The 20,554-nt window shown below is 40.2% G+C and overlaps 2 protein-coding genes across 4 annotated transcripts in view; one reads left to right on the forward strand and one right to left on the reverse strand.

Annotated features, from left to right (window-relative positions):
- LOC133411262 (receptor-interacting serine/threonine-protein kinase 2-like) lies at nt 1–15,893 on the reverse strand. Of its 2 annotated transcripts, XM_061693382.1 has the most exons (11): nt 15,161–15,893; nt 13,401–13,554; nt 11,517–11,672; nt 10,625–10,782; nt 10,404–10,453; nt 10,134–10,295; nt 9,462–9,547; nt 4,585–4,686; nt 4,382–4,478; nt 2,733–2,924; nt 1–1,433 (listed from the first exon to the last, which is right to left on the reverse strand). In XM_061693382.1, exons 1-11 carry the CDS (start codon nt 15,361–15,363, stop codon nt 1,048–1,050), a joined length of 1,746 nt encoding a protein of 581 aa, XP_061549366.1. In that variant the 5' UTR covers nt 15,364–15,893; the 3' UTR covers nt 1–1,047. The 2 variants fall into 2 exon arrangements, with proteins under 2 accessions (XP_061549366.1, XP_061549367.1); XM_061693383.1 differs by lacking the exon at nt 2,733–2,924.
- imp3 (IMP U3 small nucleolar ribonucleoprotein 3) overlaps nt 15,491–20,554 on the forward strand; it is a 6,464-nt gene continuing 1,400 nt past the window's right edge. The window contains exons 1-7 of one of the 2 annotated variants that reach the window (XM_061693385.1): nt 16,238–16,315; nt 16,422–16,462; nt 16,709–16,984; nt 17,083–17,190; nt 19,593–19,667; nt 20,312–20,391; nt 20,499–20,550. In XM_061693385.1, coding sequence (XP_061549369.1) covers nt 16,848–16,984; nt 17,083–17,190; nt 19,593–19,667; nt 20,312–20,391; nt 20,499–20,550 — 452 coding nt within the window. In that variant the 5' untranslated portion in view covers nt 16,238–16,315; nt 16,422–16,462; nt 16,709–16,847. Of the gene's footprint in view, nt 15,627–16,237; nt 16,316–16,421; nt 16,463–16,708; nt 16,985–17,082; nt 17,191–19,592; nt 19,668–20,311; nt 20,392–20,498; nt 20,551–20,554 lie in introns of those variants that run through there. The other variant, XM_061693386.1, reaches the window with a different exon arrangement.

Genomic DNA, 20,554 nt, shown 5'->3' on the forward strand with positions numbered 1-20,554 from the left:
GTTTGTATATCAACGACTGTTTACTTAAGCAGTTCTCCCTCTGGTATTAACACTGACAGGAGCCATGATGACAATTTCAATAAAAATGGATCCAGCAAACGGATCTTTTAACAACATTTGCAAACAATCGACACCAAGGTACTTCCAGGTGGCAGAAGCTACTACTGACTGGAACTGAAAAACCTATGTTTGGGGTTGCGCCGGCAGACACAGTATTTGCTTTGTTATATAAGAATAGATCAAATAGTTTGTTAATATAGACAGCCAGCGCTGCAAGGAATGCAAAGTTTTCATCATCCTTTCACCATCGTTCCTGTTATACTGTTTTGCGTGTTTTTGTTGGCACATCAAGGACAAAAGTCCTGTTTTTGTTTTAATTCCCCATTTTACAAAAGACCATTCAAGCAACAGGGTTTTCCTCATGTTTTTGAGATTGTACAGTGAAAGCTGCAGCTGGGTACTAGTGTGGACTGAATGGTTGAAAACATGGGAAAAATGAAATGCCAGTATTTTGACGGTAATAGCCCATCAGCAACATATTGAGAGGAAAAAAAAAAGAACTATGAACTAGCTCATTTTTGGAACTGTGAACTTAGTTCAACATTTTGAATAACGGACTATGAACTGAATAGTTCATTTTTGGAACGGAGAACTAAACTTTTAACAAGTTCGCATAGAAAATGAACTTCACTAACCCTGTCTGTGCCATTAATCCAAGCAACAGAATAGTCAATTAATGAGCCAGTCCCTCAATGATCATGTTCACTATGTCTTGGAAGCAATGTACCTCCCCCCTAACATCCTCTTTTAGACTGCAACCAATGGCCGTTCATGGCATGAGCAACATGTGGGGCCGCGCATGTTGCCATTACTGGTGAAAATCATAACACATCTAAAAATCATAATTTAAACTATGTACCCTGTTTTCTGGTGGTGCCATCTGAGTTTATGCCACCCGGAAGTACTGTACACGTGACCCCCTGGTGAAAAGGTCGATAGCGCAAATATTTGGCACAGTCTAGGATCTGGACAGTTCCCATTGCGGACCTATATGTTCCTGGGGATATTGTAGGATACCGAAAGCGGTGGGACGCTGGGCACGAAGACTGTGCCGGCCGAGTTGATTTCGTTGGGGTACGGCTGGAGGCCCATCTGCTTGTTGTGGTGTAGCTTGTGGACGACGACGCGGCAGAAGTCTTCGCCGTGCCTGTGACAGTTGTCCAGGAGCTGGCGGACCTTGGCGGCACGCGTGGCCTGGTTCACCACCAGTTCGTAATCCTCGCGCATCAGCATGCCGCGTGCGAGCAGGGCGTCCAGGCTCTGGTTGAGGCAGGCTTCCGTCATTTGCGCCACGATCTCCTCACGTCGCGTTGACATCCACTGACCGATGGGACCCTGCGAAGGCGATGAGCAGCGCAATGGAGGCGAGTTATCTGATGGGAGGAAAGAGAGGAATGATATGGCTGATTGGAAAATGTGGACAAACAAAAGCTGTGTTTGGAATTATTCACTCATTCCCTACTCCCTAATCAGTATATACGCAAGCTGTTTTGAACTGTTCATAATTCCTTCCACCTTGTCTAAGGCTCCCAGTTCCAGCTGAAAAAAAATGTTTCACTGTAGGTATGGTGTTCTTTTGGCGATGAGCAGTGTTATGTTTGCGCCAAACAAAACTTTTGGAATTAGGGCCAAGAAGTTTGACCTTGGTTTCATTTTGTTTTCTTCAGCTAGACCTAAGGCCTCAGTCAATTTGGAAGGAATTATAAACAGATCCATACCAGTCAGCGTTAGCACAAATCTTCAGACTTCTGCTAGAAATGAAAAAAGGTCAGGGAATGCCTACTAGAACATCTGGAATTGATTAACCCCACTATATACTATAAATAGTGGCAGATGTGTGAATGAGTTTAAGGGTTGAAATTTAAATTTTTTATTTTTATTTTTTTATTTTTATTATTTAAATAATCAATTCATCTGTTGATTATTTTTTTGGTTAACTGTTTCATTTTTAAAATTTCCGTCCTTTATTAAAAAATAGAACATTATTTCAAATTGAAAGTTCAGAAAACGCACAAACAAACTGATTAGTATTCAGTGACTGGTTTGGTCTGTAAGATGTATATATAGTATATAGGCAAACATGTTGATCATTGTTTTCTAAAGTAAAAGCAGATGTATACAAATGTCTTATTCTGATTATACACAAACATAAGCAGTCTGCTTTCGTGGAGGACTACAGCAATCTGAGAATATTCTTGAGAGGCTGAAATTCAGAGGATTTGGACAATTTTAAGATAAGCAAGCACTCTAAACAATTAATTGCTTCTAAAAAAAAAAAACAGCTACCAGTAATTTGATAATCATTAGTTGTCGATTAATCAATTAATTGTTGCACCTCTAACGAGGTTGAATCTAATGAGTTAATTCTGAACACGGTTACATTCCCAGTTAGAAGAGGGTGTTCACACTTATGATCTCAGTTATTTCTTTTACTCCCCCCCGGCCCGAAAATATATACATAAAAAAAGGCAAGTGAGTTGTACAGGTTACAGGTCACATTAATGGTGAAAAAAGTTTTTAAAGGATTCATCTTGATCTCATTTACTTCTATCACAAAAACCTGCCATTTGAAAAGGGGTGTGCAGGCCTTTTATACCCACATTGTAGAGTGGATCGGGAGTGATTCCAAACACAGCCAAAATCTCGTTTCTCACACTAAAATGTGCTCGCACCTTGTGGCTTTGTATAATTTACACTAAGTGTGAGGGCCTCCAACTGCGTCACGCCCTCCCATATAGGCAGAGCAGGTTTTAGAGATTTGCTCAGGTCGTTCATGGGCCGGGCGCTCTGGAAGCCATTTAGATTGTCCTTCAGAGATTCGGGGGGCTCCAGAGTATGAACAGAGACTGATGCTGGAGGTCCCTCTGCAGTGGGACAAGAGGAAAAGTAAGGTACCCGATGTGGAAGCCAGCTCATAGACCAGGGGTGGGCAAAGTATGGCCACCGAGCATTTACATTAACAGGAGTCCTCTAATATTTGTTGCATTAATTTAGGAGTTTATTGTTCATATTGGCTATATTATTTATTTATTTATTAATTTGAGTCAAATAAACGGTTAATTGATTTATGGGAAAACAACAGTAAAACATATTTGTAATATACTTTTTTTCTTTACATATCTATTAAATAGCTTATTTTATTAATTTGATTAAGTAATTGGTTAAGTCAATCAAATTAAGTATGAATAAAAAAATGAGAATTAATTATTACTTTTATTTATTTATTACATTAATTTATTTTGCCAAACAATTGGTTCACTGATTTTCAGTAAATAAATGAGTAAACATTAACAAATCAAACATACATTCATTTTTTAAATTAGTACTTATTTTATTTATTGATTTATTGTAAATCTAATTTAAAGTAAAAAATACACATACGTTAATTTTTATTTGCATTATCTTTTATTTACTTCAATAACAAATGGCTCAATTCATTGACCTTAAATTAAGTATAAATAAGAAAATTTAGAATGAATTATTCTTTTTTGTAAGTATGTAGTTTGTAAAATAAATAATTTGCTGATTAATTTAAATAAAATAAAACGAGCAAATTTTAAAACAAAATACACACATTTTTTTTAAAAATCACAAATATTGTTAAATAAGTTTTTAATTAATTGATTCACTTATTTAATGTACATAATATCATGAACATATTTGTAAATTAAATAACTGACATTAAGTTTTAGATTTGTATTATCTTTTAAATATTTTTTATAATTTGGTTAACTAATTTGGTTTATTATAAATGACAACAATAATAATATTAGTAAAATAAAAATACACACATTAATTTGTATATATATATTTTTTAAATCATTGGACAGTTAATTAGAGTTACATTAATTATAAATAAGAACATTTTTAAATGGGAATTAATTATTATTTTACAAAATAGGTTGATTGAAGACTCTAAATTGCCCGTAGGTGTGAATGTGTGTGCGGATGGTTGTTTGTTTCTATGTGCCCTGCGATTGGCTGGTGACCGGTTCAGGGTGTACCCCGCCTCCCGCCCAAAGATAGCTGGGATAGGCTCCAGCAGCCCGCGACCCTAGTGAGGGTAAAGAAATGGATGGAAATAATTGTACATTTTCTAGATGCACATTTTAACTTTTTATTTTATTTTAGTTTTACCTAATCTACAAATCACATGACTCATCTGTAGGTTTTTAAAAAAATATATAACGTTGCTTGAGCAGAAACAAAATACCAAAACTCAATAAAACAATTTTAGACCCACTGTCACTGTCTTGATGTTATTAACATTTTATTTTCCAACAAGAGTGTAAAAAGATGTCGATTGATGAGTGAGTGTCACCTTTAGAAGGCGCCACATTGCTGCTGGTGAGGGCGCCCGGTAGTGATATGTCTGTTTCCTGGGAGGAACAAGAGCCTGAGCCTGAGGTGGTGCTCTCCTGTCACACAACAGTGGTGGATGGTTTACATTTACAACACATGCAGTGAAATAACTAGTTGTATTTTTTTGTCATTGAATCCTTATGCGAGCGGATCCCGACTGACCGGCCAAGTGCGCGACGTGTCCTTCAGCTTCGTCAGAGTTTCGTCCTCAGCCGTCTTCTCGCTCTCGGGCTGTGCTGAGCAGCTGGTGGATCTCTGGTTCAGCTGTGGAAGGCGCGGAGGAGACTAATGAGTCACACTGACTAGCAAGAAATCCTAACCTTGGAGTCAAGGCACATATTTTACATTAGAAAAATCTTACGGCACACCACCAAACAAAACTGTAACATAAACCCTACATAGACCACCTTCCACTGTACAAAACCGCCCTCAACAAGGCCTGCTCTACATTCTACTCTAAACTAATTCACATCAGCTTCAATAACCAAAAGACTCTCTTTTCCGCTGTCAACAAACTCCACAACGCCACTGACAGGTAAAAGCCATTCACAGTTGATAAATGGAATTCCTTCTTCTCTAATCCAAAATTGACACCATCTAGAGCTCTTTAACCACTCTCTTTAACCCACCCACCTACTCTCCTCAACCCCCTCCACCATTCTTGTCATCTGACCCCTCACCTACTTCAATGCTGTCTCTACGAAAACCTCCGCCTCCGTACTAGAACCTATCCCATCCTCTTTCGTTAAACACTGTTTCCCCACCATCTCTCTGCTTGTGCTAAGAATGATCAACTCATCCCTTAGACTTGCCTCAGTCCTGCTCTCATTCGAACTCGATGCTGTCAACCCCATCATCAAAAAAACCCGGTCTCAACCCTGACACCATGCCAAATTTCCAGCCCATTTCAAACTCGCCCATTTCGAATATCCATCCATCCATTTTCTTTACCGCTTATCCTCACTAGGGTCGCGGGCTGCTGGAGCCTATCCCAGCTATCTTCGGGCGGGAGGCGGAGTACACCCTGAACCAGTCGCCAGCCAATCGGAGGGCACATATAACCCAACAACCATTTGCACTCACATTCAGACCTACGGGACATTTAGTCTTCAATCAACATTCCACGCATATTTTTGGGATGTCGGAGGAAACCGGAGTGCCCGGAGAAAACCCACCCAGCCATGGGGAGAACATGCAAACTCCACACAGGCGGGGCCAGTATTTGACCTCCGGTCCACAGAACTGTGAGGCAGATATGCTAACCAGTCGTACACCGTGCCTGCCCGTTTTGAATATGTATTATTTAATGTATTTTTATTTTATTTTGTTTTGTTTAATAGGCTCTGTTTTGTTGTTCTTTGCTGTCACTTTCACACACGTTTGAAATAAATAATAAATAAAAAACCTTCCTTTCATCTCTCAAATCCTGGAACGAATCATCGCCTCACGACTCAAATCCCACCTCAACAATAACGACCTCTATGAACTTTCAATCTGGATTCTGCTGACAACACGACACTGAAAACCTTCTCATCAAAGTTAAGAACAACTTCCTTATCTCCTCAGATTCCTGCCTACTCTCCATCCTCATCCTTGATCTTACATAGCTGCTTTTGACACCATCAACAATTCCATACATCCACCTCTCCCACCTACAAACACTCTTCAACATCACCGACACCGCCCTCACCTGGTTACACTTGTACCTCACCAAGACAAAAGAATTCATCCTCATCAACAACTGCTCCTCCTCAATTGACCGCTGTCCCAAGCTGTCCCCTAAGGCTCAGTGCTTGGTCCTTCTATTCATCCTCTACCTCGTCCCACTTGGCAAAATCACGTCGTCATGCGCTCCGTTTCCACTGCTATGCTGATGACATCCATCCATCCATTTTCTGAGCCGCTTCTCCTCACTAGGGTTGTGGGCGTGCTGGAGTCTATCCCAGCTGCCATTGGGCAGGAGGCGGGGTACACCCTGAACTGGTTGCCAGCCAATCGCAGGGCACATACAAACAAACAACCATCCGCACTCACATTCACACCTACGGGCAATTTAGAGTCTCCAATTAATGCATGTTTTTGGGATGTGGGAGGAAACCGGAGTGCCCGGAGAAAACCCATGCAGGCACGGGGAGAACATGCAAACGCCACACAGGCGGGGCCGGGGATTGAACCCGGGTCCTCAGAACTGTGAGGCTGATGCTCTAACCAGTCGGCCACCGTCTGATGACATCCAGTGCTCCATTTCCTCCAAATCCATCAACTGACTCTACCCTTTCAAACTGTCTTTCTACAATTAAATCCTGGATGCAAGCAAACAATTCAACTGGGACAAATCAAACCTAATTATAATGGGACCAAATCCTCTTACCCATACAGCCAATGACTTCCACCTCACCATCGACAATCCACTTTGTAACCTTCTCCTCACTGCAACTTTGGTATCATCTTTGACATCAACCTCTCCTTCAACCAACACATCACTCATGTCACCAAAACAGCTTTCTTTCATCTGAAAAAAATCTCTTGCCTCCGTCCCTCACTCCCTTTCACTGCTGCCGAAACCCTGTTTCACGCCTTCATCACTTCCAGTCTTGACAACCCACATCCTCCTAACTCTTTAGTAAACTCCAACTCATCCAGAAGTCCGCCACTCACCAAGATTGAATGCCCGTGATCTTCGTTCCCTCAGGCAGCACTGCACTCGTGCACTCACTGAAGTTGTCTCGCCATGCTGCACTATTTGCATATACTGGCCACTCATGCCAGAGTAGCATCGGCTCCATTTGCACACTGATTGAGGAGTATCTGTAACATTTGCACAACCAACATTGTCCCAGATGATCGCACTACTCGTCACTTTAAACCGCCTACACTCCTTGAAGTCTCAGCGCCCTTTGCACAATGGTCATTGCACCGGACTATTGCAATATTAGTCATTCGAACTGCTCTAAGTGCTAGAGGACTCTGCATCTTTTTGCACAATTGTTTTTTGTCAATGTCTTTATGTCCCCAAAGTGTTCTGTAAATTGACTGTCTGTTGTACTAGAGCGGCTCCAACTACCGGAGACAAATTCCTTGTGTGTTTTGGACATACTTGGCAAATAAAGACGATTCTGATTCTGATTAAAAACTGGCATCATTGTGTAATGGATAGTGCCACACACACTCAAGAACAGTTCAGAAAACCACTCTCAGTTAACACAGTTTGTCGCTATATCAACAAACGCAGGTTAAATCTCTACCATGCAAAGCGAAAGCCATAAATCAAAAACACACAGAAACGCTACCGGCTTCTCTGGGCCCGAGCTCATCTGGGATAGACTGACACAAAGTGGAGAAGTGTGCTGTGGTCTGACCAGTGCATGTTTCAATTTGTTTGAATAAGCGGCTCATAAAATGGATGGATAGATGAAAAGGACCATGTGGATTGTTATCAACGCAAAGATCAAAAGCCAGCATCTGTGATGCTATGGAAGTGTCTTAGTGAGCATGGCTTGGGCAACTTGCACATCTATGAAGACACCATTAATGCTGAAAGGTGCATACAGGTTTTGGAGCAACATATACTGCCATCCAAGCATTGCCTTTTTCAGTGACGTCCGGGCTTTTTTCAGCAAGACAATGCCAAGCCACATTCTGCATGTGTTACAACAAGGTGGCTCCGTCGTAAGAGAGTATGTACGACTGTGCCTTTTGACCGGTCAAACATTTTGGAACACAGCAATATTTCCAATTTTTAATTTATTTTTTGAATTATAAGTAGTTCAAGTAGTCACTGATGGTGTAGTGGTACACTTGCCTGACTTTGGTGCGGGCAGCGTGGGCTCAGTTCCCACTCAGTGATGGTGTGAATGTGAGTGTGAATGGTTGTCTGTGTCTATATGTGCCCTGCGACTGACTGGCGACCAGTTCAGGGTCTTGTCTGCCTCTCGCCCAAAGTCAGCTGGGATAGGCTCCAGCGCCCCGTGAGCCTAACCAGGATAGGCGGTGTTGAAAATGGATGGATGGATGGATGCTTGGATGGATAGAGGGATAGTCCAGTGAATAGCTTGAAATGGTACAAACTACGACAAGTGGTGAACTTCCAGAGGTTTGAAAAAACTAGGCAAGGTTACACAAAACTGAAAATAATGTACATTTCAGAATTATACAAAAAAGGCACAACCTCCATACTTTAAACTGGACAAAAGAGTGAAACACACAACATGACCTACAAGTGTCACACAGTTGTGGGAACTTCCACAACAGAGCTGGAAATAATGTGCCCATCCAGCAGGGGACCCAACCAGGGGGACGCCACCTACCACCCAGTACCCAGGGAGGTCCTGAACACGACCGAAGCGCCCCGACCAGTCCCAAGGGGAGGGGCAAGGGTACCGGACCACTGCCCCCCACGCCCACCGCCCCCATCACCCCCGGAGAGCATGGGGGCTCCATCCATAAACAGGGCCCAACGCAGGAGCCAACAGCCGCAGGAGCCAGGAGCCAGCAGCCGCCCAAAAAAAAAAAAAGAGAGAAATTGAACTGCATAAATTTCAATTTTAAAAAAGCTTGAAAAATTGGGGAGTTCTTAAACTTTTGCCCGGTAGTGTACATCAATACGAATGCTTGTCAGCATTCACCATAAAGGGAACTACTACGTGTGCATTTATTTTTAATGCAGAGAAGGAAAATCCCCTTCCTCCTCTGTAACCAATCAATGGTTATGTGCACACTCACGGAAGCACATAGAGAAGAAGGTCATGTTAAGGGGAAACTGTGTTAAGTAATGACCTGTCATCCATCATCACTCCCGATTTTGTGTGTCACTTTCCGGGGGAGTTTCTGAATGATGAACTTTGTGAAACAAACACACGTCATGGGCTTACACCACTGAGATAAAACGGGGAATATATATCAATGTTGTATAGTAATAATCTCGTAACTGTTACTCAGAACTCGGTGCCAGGCAACAGCTAAGCAGTAATTAGTCAAATAACTTTCTGTAACAGGTGAATTCAAGTTTCAAATTCACTAAAATAACAAGCTGTATTTACCCTTGACTTCTTGATCTCTAGAACAGCCACCAGGAAGTCGATTTCGTTGAACTTCCTCACCATGGGCTCCAGCTCAATGAGACACTCTGAAATTGCAGTGAGGATGTCACACGCCGACTAGACATTACATGAGCAGGAAAAGTATCATTTTCAGATTTAACTTATCTCACCTTTAAATTGTTCAGCTCATTCAGGGCAGATACAGAACTATTTATCACATTCCCAAAATGTCCACTTGGTTACAATAAAATTATTTAATTAAGAGATATTTAAATATCAACCTCCTCCTTCCACATTTATTGATCGACCATCCGGTCTCACTTTCCACATTTCAACATTTCTTCAGGCCACAAACTAGTTGTGACTGAATCAACAGCACCTCTTCTGCTTATAGGGAGCAGTACGCTCCATTTTGCCTCAATGAAATTATTCAACAATCAATTACACACAAACAAAATAATTCTCAACAATCAATTGATCAACTAATCAGTTATTGTACACAATCATATCTAATAAATTAGTAGTCACACCTCAGTAAATGTTCAACTCAGCTCTGACAGGATCTGTCTGTGTTACCAATTTGAACAGAGAAGTTGGCGTTCAAGAGAAATTTGTGTAGTGTGTGTGTGTGTGTGTGTGTGTGTGTGCGGGTGTGTATGTGTGCATGCTTACTGAGGAAGGAAGGTCGTTCATCAGGATTTGCGGTCCAGCCGCAGGTCATCAAGCAAACAAGCGTCTCTCTGCTGGGGATCTGATCTGACAGACTGGCAAGGCTTGTGTCAGGACGCATCCCACGAAGCACGTTGAACATGATCTTCATGGGGTTGGTCACTTCTGATATATACACACACACACACAGGTCAGACAAATTTCACATCCAAGGCTAGTCAACTTTATCGGCGAGTGAATAAGTGCAGATGGAAAGAAAAAAAAAAAAGTTACCATCATAAGGAATTTGCCTGGAAAGCACTTCCCACATGATGATGGCATAACTTTATGAGAAAGGGAAACAGGCAGACACATTAACAAACATACATTTGAACTGAAGTTCCCTTTCAAAAGGGCTAGACAGTATAAACTTTCCAAATGTATCTGTACCGGTCTCTTTAGCGTTCACCTCAAATATTTTCAATATTACTGATTATTGAGTTTTGATGTCTCACCTGTACATATCATGTTTGACGTCAGCGCGGCGGCTCCTGGAGGGTTCGTACTCTTCAGGGGGCATGTAGATCACCGTGCCACCAATTTCAGACGGTTTGGACCCTGAGCCTTGACTGACAGAGAGTTGCCGCCATTTAGAAAGACCGAAATCTGCAATCTAGACAGAAGATCGATCATCAGGGTGTTAATGAACGGACAGTAACGTTGAGTGGTATCAAATCTTTTAGGACATTAATGATTAAGTAAGGGTTAAGTAGTATACAGCAATTAATTCAATTGTGGATAAGCTTATAGATGAAATTGCCTAAGAAATAAATCATCGCTTGCAAATTTTTCATTGTTTCAGTATTACCGCACATCTGGACACCTTAGTGGGGCTGTCACGATTGAATATTTTATAATCGATCATTCTATCGATTATTCCATCGATCGGACAAAACTTTTGGATATTTTGCATTAAAGTTTATTGGAACAGTTTTTTTTCCCCAATTGCTGTCTGTTCACAATTATGTTTATTTGATACTGCTCAATGATTAAACAAATCTAAACCAACAATAATTAACCAATATCACGAGAGGGAGTGATGTTGTATTCAGATACAGATTTGATCCGTAACATGTCATAAAGTAGGCAAAAATGTTGATCATTGCTTTCCAAAGTAAAAGCAGATGTTTGCAAATGTCTTATTTTGATCAATCACAAAGATAATCCGTCTGCTTTCATGGAGGACTACAAAAATCATTCTGAGAATAATCGATTATCAAGATAGTTGTGGATTAATTTGATAATCGATTAGCTGTTGATTAATCGATTAATTGTTCTGTTACAATGGTGTTTCAGAACATGTTACGTTCCCCTGCTGAAACTAAAACTAAACTGCCCTGAACCCACCTTGACGTGGAATTCGCTATCCAACAGAATATTCTGTGTCTTCAGGTCATGATGTAGAAGGGGCGGGGACATGTTGTGAAGGAAGTTGACTCCCAAGGCGATCTCATACAGGACCCTCAGTCGCAAAGGCCAGGCGAGCACAGGGTACATGTCCTTCTATAGACACATCAAGTATATAAAAATATAAGTTTAAGCAACTGAGTTAGCAGACAGCTTTGATGCTACAAATCCTTAACTAATAATAACTGATTGAAAAATAAATTTAAAATATCTGGCTTTCCCTTGTAGTTTCTAGGTTGATCATCACACCAATGTTTCACTTTTGTTTCCAGGAAATATTGCTACATTATGATTCATGGATGAGCTGAGCAAAATTAAAGATTGAGCACCCTGAAAGGAAAAACTATATCAAACTGTAATTGCTGCCTATCTGGAAATGTAGGGCGTTTAGACAGATAAGCTTATATTTATTGTTGTTCCGTTACGGTAAAGCCACTGGATGAAAGTACAGTACGTGTGTTGTGGTTAGTAGTGACTCATCATCAAGTGATCTGGTGGTGACACGCAGCCATTTGTAATTTTTAAGTCACTTCCTGCTCCATACAACAATTTGTAGCTTACTTAGGAAGCATACTAGGGTGCGAACGAGATGGATTTTTTGAGGCCGTTGCCAATTCCGAAATTTGGCAGGGGAAAAAAAATACAATTAAATCAGAAGACCGATTAATCTGCTGATTAATTTAAGAAATATATAATCACTAATATATTTTGGGTAATTTAACACTTAGAACAACCTAGACATGAATTACAGGAAGAACATTTGACTGTTTTACAAAACTTTGTCCTTTAATATTTGTTTAATTTTACAATAGAGATACATTTTCAATTACAAAAACATGCAAAAAAGCAGTAACGTATACATTTAGTTTTAGCTTTAGGTCATAAAGTACATGGCGTATTTAAGCAACATAATGAATAAAGTTTGCCGCAAAACATTATGCATGATGCACTTTAAAGGTCCTGTATTTTGTATTTTGCCAAGCCAACTGGGATGTAATATTGTCGCTATGGTGCCTCAGGAAACATGTGAAATATGAATTCAAATCGTCCACGCATTCCTGACGTTTTCCTGCCGAGAAGCCTTCATTCGAATTTCTCAAGCTTATCTTCATCACTTGCGAAGATCTCCGCATTCCCTTTCTGCTTCCGAGCCAGAGATGTAAAGAGAACGAACACGTATGCTCTGACACGGAGGCAACCAATCAGAGGCAAAATAAAAACCAGAGTTGGCCTTCTCAGATGTCAAAACATGACATCTTTGAGAGAGTTGCATTTGAAATATATGAGAGAAATATATGAGAGGCTTCAACTGAAACGGGAGGCAATCTCTTTATTATGCTGATTGTTTATTGTTTTGTGCATTGTGGCTGTTTTTGTTTTATTCAGTATTTCCTGTATTGTTGTTTGTTTGATTGTCATTGTCTTATGTCGTAGGGGGAAAATGAAATAAAAATTTAAAAATCTGCCGATTTTTGCTCATTTGAAAAGGTGTAACATATGGTGATCAAATTGGCCGGCCGATTAATCACTTGAGCCCCAAAGGATACTCGTGCATGGGAAAAAATAGGTGCCCATGTAAATCTTTCGATTCAACAACTCAACTTAAATTGGGCCACTTGCAAGTATGAGAAATGCCCAACGGTTAGAATGGAGTGCAGTTCTACACAGTACAATAATGTACATACCATTAGATACCCCTCTGAAACTTCAACACATTTGAATGGAGCAAGTGTTGTACCAAATTGTTACATGAATGCTACAATGTGTAAAGAACCAGACAGTCCTTGTGACAGTGACGACATGATACAGGAGGAAAATCTCTACCTCGTGCAGCAGTTGGTCAAGAGAGCCATTGCTCATAAACTCGGTCACAATGCAGAAGAATTCCGGCTCGTTGCAGATCCCAAAAATCTGGATGATGTAGTTGAAGCGGACTTTGTGGAGGACCTCTGCCTCCTTCAGCAGACACTTCCTCTCTCTGGAACACGGGCAGATGCACATTAGTCGTCACGATCAATTGTATATTTTTTTTGTTGTTGTTGTCAGTATGGGATGCGCACTGATAAACTGAACTAGTGATTCCCAACCACTGTCCTGTGAGAGATCATTACGTGAGCGCCTGAAAATAATCATTTTTCCCCCATATCATTTTCATGGAAATTATATATTTACTAAAAATAATGTAGATTTGGTCATCTACCTATGCTAGCGAACAATGAAATGCTCTTCCACAACATGCAAAGACACCTGTTGCCATTCATACAACAGAATAATAGCTTTGTGGTCAAATTAAGAGGTCTAGATTTTACACTAAGTAAGTAAATTTGTGAATTGGAGACGAGATCATCATTATTTTAGTGTACAGTAAACCCCCTCTACTTGTGGGAGATAGGGACTGAGCCCTGCAGTGAATAGTGTAAAAATGTGAGTATAGGGGTTGTGAACATTTAAGTGTGTCAAACATGCAAAAAAATAAGAAATCATGAATGGGGAAAACACTTTCACACCACTGTAATTGATGCCCACCCAGTGGTTGTAATGCCTATATTGATAGTTTAAACAACAGGTGTCAAACTCAATGCATGGGGACCAGATCGGCTAGATCTGTACCAAAATGGTCTTTACTTACTTGAGATACTGCAAGCATTTTTTGTTACCAAACCCCCTTTTCAAATAAAATGAACAAACTATTTTCCTTGACTTCTAATTTCAAAAGTAGTTATCCACAAACTGGTTGTGTATATGTAATAATAAGAGGAGGCGATTATACATATATGTGCGTTAACATTCAAAAGAGCCCTCTAAGGGAAAGCATAATAAAAAAAATTAAATTAAATTAAATATATGATCCCAAAATATTTCCATATCACTTCAAGGTCACCGTACATTACCCCATAAATGGCTTAAGGATGGTTTATTTTTTTTACATTAAACACAATAACAAAAAAAATTTTTTTTTTAAATGTGCAAACTCTCCTTTTAAATGTGACTTTTGTCTACCCTGTTTGTTGATGTCACAACCATCAATCAATTAAAAAATCATGTGCAATCTTATGGCATTACAGAGAGAGAGCACAAAAATTGCAAATAGTTGAGTTTTTCCAGCAAATAGGTTTGTAAGATTCCATGGAGAAAATAGATATAGAATAAATACACACACACACACGCGCATATATACATACACATATATGTGTGTGTGTGTGTGTGTGTGTATATATATATATATATATATATATATATGTGTGTGTGTGTGTGTGAGTGTAATATATATCCATCCATCCATTTTCTGAGCCGCTTCTCCTCACTTATATGTATATATATATATATATATATATATATATATATATATATATATATATATATATATATATATATATATATATATATATATATATGTGTGTGTGTGTGTGTGTGTGTGTGTGTGTGTGTGTGTAATATACGTATATAAAAATGTGCCTTGGCTCAGGTTGGGAAACAGTGACTTAAACCAAGGGGGTCCCCCAGGTTGGTCCCCCCCATCATTTCTAAATCCCTGCTGCTACATCTTCATTTTATGCAAAATCTAACCACAGGCATGATGGTACCTTTCGCCGAACGGGGAGTCCAACTTGAGGCACTTGATGGCCACGGTGGTCCTCCAGTCGGAGTGCTGCGCCTTGAACACGGTACCGAAGCCCCCTCTGCTCAGGTAGTACAAGTCGGTCAGCTTCTGGTAGGGAATCACCGGCAAGGTGCTGGTCAGGCAGCCAACGTTCACACAGCCCGGACCAGCCGCGTGTGGCTCCATCGCCGTCGGTGTGCCTTGTCGGTTCCAACGGCGTCAGAACGACTTGTCTGCCCCTCCAAAAAGCAGAAGTGGCTTTTTCGAAATACCCAAGGAGGAGGAGCAGCGTGGCTCTGCTCACACGCATGTCATTATGTCGATCTGTGTGAGCGTGCTAAGCTAACGGAGAAGGGTGGGAATGAATGAATGAATGGTGGGTGTAAGCGACACTACGGCCTAATTGCTGGGAGAGAACGCGCTGCACCCAGTGAACGGAATTCGGGCCGGTAGGTTTCACTTTGCGTGTTTTGTCTGCTTACTAACATGACAACGCGGTCACGAGGAGACACAGGCAGTCTGGTTTGTTATTGTTTATGACGTCACTCTTCCGGGTTGGCTGAAGTTGCCTTTACAGTCGTCGGAATCGACATTTCAGCGAACTATCAACATCTATCAGTGGTTCCTTATCGTAACCCTTCTGCAGATAAATAAAAAACCTTGATATCGCTAAAAATCAATGATGTTGCACATTTTTAGCTACCTGTGTCATATTACTTTATTTATGGACGTCTTTGAATTTCATTACAGATATTATTAATAGGCGGCACGGTGGCCGACTGGTTAGAGCGTCAGCCTCACAGTTCTGAAGTGCGGGGTTCAATCCCCGTCCCCGCCTGTGTGGAGTTTGCATGTTCTCCCCGTGCCTGCGTGGGTTTTCTCGGGGCACTCCGGTTTCCTCCTACATCCCAAAAACATGCATTAATTGGAGACTCTAAATTGCCCGTAGGCATGACTGTGAGTGCGAATGGTTGTTTGTTTCTATGTGCCCTGCGATTGGCTGGCAACCAGTTCAGGGTGTACCCCGCCTCCTGCCCAATGACAGCTGGGATAGGCTCCAGCACGCCCGCGACCCTAGTGAGGAGAAGCAGCTCAGAAAATGGATGGATGGATATTATTAATATCATTTTGTTCCTGGGTAAATATGTGAACCTTGACCTTTTTTCCATTTGTATTTTGTTCAGAAGCAACTATCAAGTTTCCAGTATCAAATAATTTGTATTTTCTATTATTTATCGGCTCAGGCTTTATAGCAGAGGTGACAAAAGTACTCACACACTTGTACGTAAGTAGATATACTGATTAAATTCCTTTACTAAAAAAGTCATTTGACACGCTTTTGTAAAAAGGGGAACTAAAAGAAAAAGCTAAATTAGATAACGACTGAAAAAAAGCACATTACCTGTATTTTTTCAGATTTGGATAAAATATTGTTTCTGTATTACTGTATGTTATAACTATGCGAATCAGTTCATTCGTACTCTCCGAAAAGTGCGTAATAAATAATATTCACTAACCTCATTTTGTCAAGGGGTGGCACTATTTACCACCTGAGTTCCGGTTTTCACCAACGAAGAAGAATACCAACTTCCTGTGATCCCAACAAAACTGCACAACGTGTCAATGGACTTGCAGTAAGCACAAGTAAGTTTTTATAAACATTTTAAAAAATGGTCCGTAAGTTGAAGTACCACGAGCAGAAGTTACTGAAGAAAGTAGACTTTATTAACTGGGAGGTCGACAACAACATTCACGAGGTCAAAGTGTTGAGGAGATATCGCATCGAGAAGAGGGAAGATTACACCAAGTAAGCATTCGTGTTGCTAAGAGCTGTAGGGTTCCTTCTGAAATGAGGAAGGAAACATACGTGTTAAATGGGTTGCACAATTGACGTTGTCTTCTTAGGTATAACAAATTGAGTCGCAACATCAGGGACCTGGCCCAGAAAATTCGAGACCTGGACGAGAAAGATGGATTCAGAGCTCAGAGTACGCATCAGCTCCTCGAAAAACTGTGAGTGGCAATTTAAAACCTACTGAGCCCCAAAGTTGACATGGGGAAGAAAAAAAAAAACACAAGTACATTCTGGCCGCAGAATAGGTATAACGTGCGCACGAAACTGGAAAGCAAATGGAGCCGGCCATTGCCAGAATTATGTCGTTTCTCGAGAAGGTACACAACACCTCAAAATAACCGTCCCACACAGTGACACACATATATCGGGAATTGAAATGGTGCTGCAGTGGTGATATTTCCCTTGAATCGATTAATAAATTCAATTTATAAATATTGTACATCGGTGGCACTTAAAATGTAATCAACTGGCATGTATTATTTTATTTTCGAGGAGTAAATGTGTCAGTTTTTACAGTGTGGTTGCACAGCGTTGCAAATGGAGACGTCGATGACACAAGAAACGCGAAAAGCACTGTTCAATCTTTTATTGCAAATAAAATACAACACGTGAAAAAGCAATGATAAAATAAAAGAAATGGTCTTACGTGTCTGGAGCGGCTGATGCGTTGTAGCTGCCCATGGGGGACCCGCACACTCGAAGCCAATATGTGATTATGCAATCAAAAAACTTTATTTATCCCAAAAGCATGATCAGCATCAGAAATAAAGGACTGACAAAACATTAATTAACACATAATATCCCACACAAAGTGCAAAATCTGTGTATATAACCTATTATTAATGTACCGTTTGCTATGAAGTGAAACTGGCCGTGTGAGAGGCATGGTTGTGCAATGTGGCTTCAATTCACAGCTTTACCAAATGCGTTGCCAGATTTCCTTGTCACGAAAATGTGCGTATGGGTGGCTTAAAGTTTCCGTATGTGTGCACTCTTTTCCATCATTTTTTATATATATTTTTTGATAGGTCACATACTTTGCACAGGAAGTTCTGACATCTGTCAGGCACCGTTTTGTGCGTATGCAACATTGATAAGTAAGGCTCCTGGTGCGACTCCCTTGTCCTGCCGCTGGTTATTTTATGCACGTTATATCTGCATTAGGCTTTACACGATCAGGATTTTTGGGGCCGATCAGCGAGTTTAAAAAAATGATCCCCGATCCGATCACAAGATGGAGCAATATGTCTATTTAAATGACTGGTTCATTTACTGTATGTACTTGTGTAGTGTATACTGATTATCTTCAAAAGTATTCTCTAGTAGTCAGGTCATGTATTCTAATCAGTCAGGTCAAACCAACATGACAGAAACAATGGGTGCTAACTTACTGTAATTGAATTTATTGTAATTACATTACTTCACACACACCGAAACTTTAGAGCATGATGGGACAGAACGCCGGGATATTTACTTACAACCGTTAGTGCTAGCACGAGCTTGCTTGTGAGTCGTATCGTATTAAAAGTACGTGAACATACCTCAAGCAATCCTTAAATCAACGCAATCTCCCGAGGACCAGTGACCACCACCACTCGTTTTCCCCCATTTTGTTCTTATAGTACACGCGTCGCGATGTCGTCGCCATGATAACGAGTGTATCCGGTCGCGTTGGAGTTGACAAGATAAAGTCTCGTGATCATAAAAGGTGGGATTCGAAGATTTTATTGCAGTAGTGCAATCGGGAAAGACCAAATTTGTCTCGTCGTCTGATCCAGGCATTACGTGTTGTCTGTCTCAGACATGTTGTCTGTCCCACACCGCCGACATGTTTTTAAAAAAAAAAAACTATTGGCTGTCAGATATTTACAGTAGTATGTCAAAAGGCACGCAATAAGGCTAAAAAATAAACTAGCTTTTGGATTCAAATATACTGTACACGATGGCAACACGCAGTAAATATCTTTTGCGGAGGAGTTATGACATTAAAGCCGGTCAGCATAAAATGCTAGTTATCGGCCAATACCAATCAAGCCGATCAGATCAGTGTAAAGTCTAATCTATATTGGAGCCCCAATTTGTTTTTTTCATGTCAATTCTAGGGCCCGTACTGATGCATATAAATTTGTATTTGGAATTTCCAAGTATCTTTGGAAAAGAGGAATTAATTTTCTTGTGTAAGTGAGATGAAAGATGAAAGCTGTCATTTCCCAACTGTGGGGTTTTCCCATTTAACATGCACACAGTGTTGAAGTGAAACATGAAAATGAAAACAAAAGTAGATTCTTCATAGTTTGTTGTAATATGGACAACTAACAAATGTTGTGGAAATTTTACTAACAGTTTTTCACCAACATAAATTGGTTAAAAATAGTTTGAAAAGCAACACAAAGAAAAAAAAAAGACTTCTATGATGAATGATATTATTAAAAATTGGTAATTTGGGCACACACTATGTTCATAGTCACAAATTAATATTTTGTGGCCACAAAATAAGAATTTGATCGGTCAATTTATATATAAGACTGAGTGAACCTCATGCATTGATTCTTCTTAATAGATATAGCACCGGACTCATCCCCACCAAACAGAATTTGTCCCTCACAGAGAAAGTCACAGCTTCGTCATTCTGCAGGTAAGAAAAACATACTGTGTGTGTGGGTGTGGGTCCATTCTAATTATTTGGTGTTATGTAAAACAGCACAAATTACACTCAATTTCCTGTTTTCCTGTTAGTTTGTAGAAAACAATAATCATTTATTGCCTATTTTCTAACATGCATTTTCTGCACTTTCAAGTTGAAATAATGTCCTTTTGAATAAACGGATGGACCTTAAAAAAATGTTTTTATCCGATTAATCGGGGGGGAAATCATCAACCGATTAATCGATTATTAAAATAGTCATGAGTTGCAAGGCATAAAAAATAGAAAGTGTACTTAAATTCTTCGATTTAAGTGTTGCAGATAAGTCACATTACAAAGTGTACTAAAATGTTTAAAACCAAATAGTTCTTAAGTACAAGACATTTGCATTTATTATTTAAGTTAAAGACAACTGAACTGTCAATGTACTTTAATCTGTAGGTCCCTTCATTATCTTGGCATTGATATTTTCATTCATTCTAATTCTGACTGTGTTGCATGTTTTAAATGTACATTTGAATTCAGTAATTCTTTCACATTAGCTTTTTACTATTCTTTATTCCCACATTGGGCCTTGACCACTCTTCATTCCTCCTGGCCCGCTGTCCTTCAATTGACTGTTGTCACTCCCGCAGGAGGAGACTTCCTTGCATCATGCTGACCCTTCGAATGGCCCAGAACCTGAAAACAGCGATCACCTTCATTGAGCAAGGACGTATCCTTCACCACTGCTCGACTTAACTTCTGTCTGCCCATTTTCTCTGTAGTTTTGATTGTGTCTCAGGTGAAAACATGTTCCAGTGGTCCTTGACTTGCTCTCAGATGTGCGCGTGGGCCCCGAGGTTATCACAGATCCAGCATTTCTCGTCACAAGGTCT

Source organism: Phycodurus eques, chromosome 13 (genome assembly GCF_024500275.1).
Source record: "Phycodurus eques isolate BA_2022a chromosome 13, UOR_Pequ_1.1, whole genome shotgun sequence".
Classification (NCBI taxonomy): domain Eukaryota; kingdom Metazoa; phylum Chordata; class Actinopteri; order Syngnathiformes; family Syngnathidae; genus Phycodurus; species Phycodurus eques.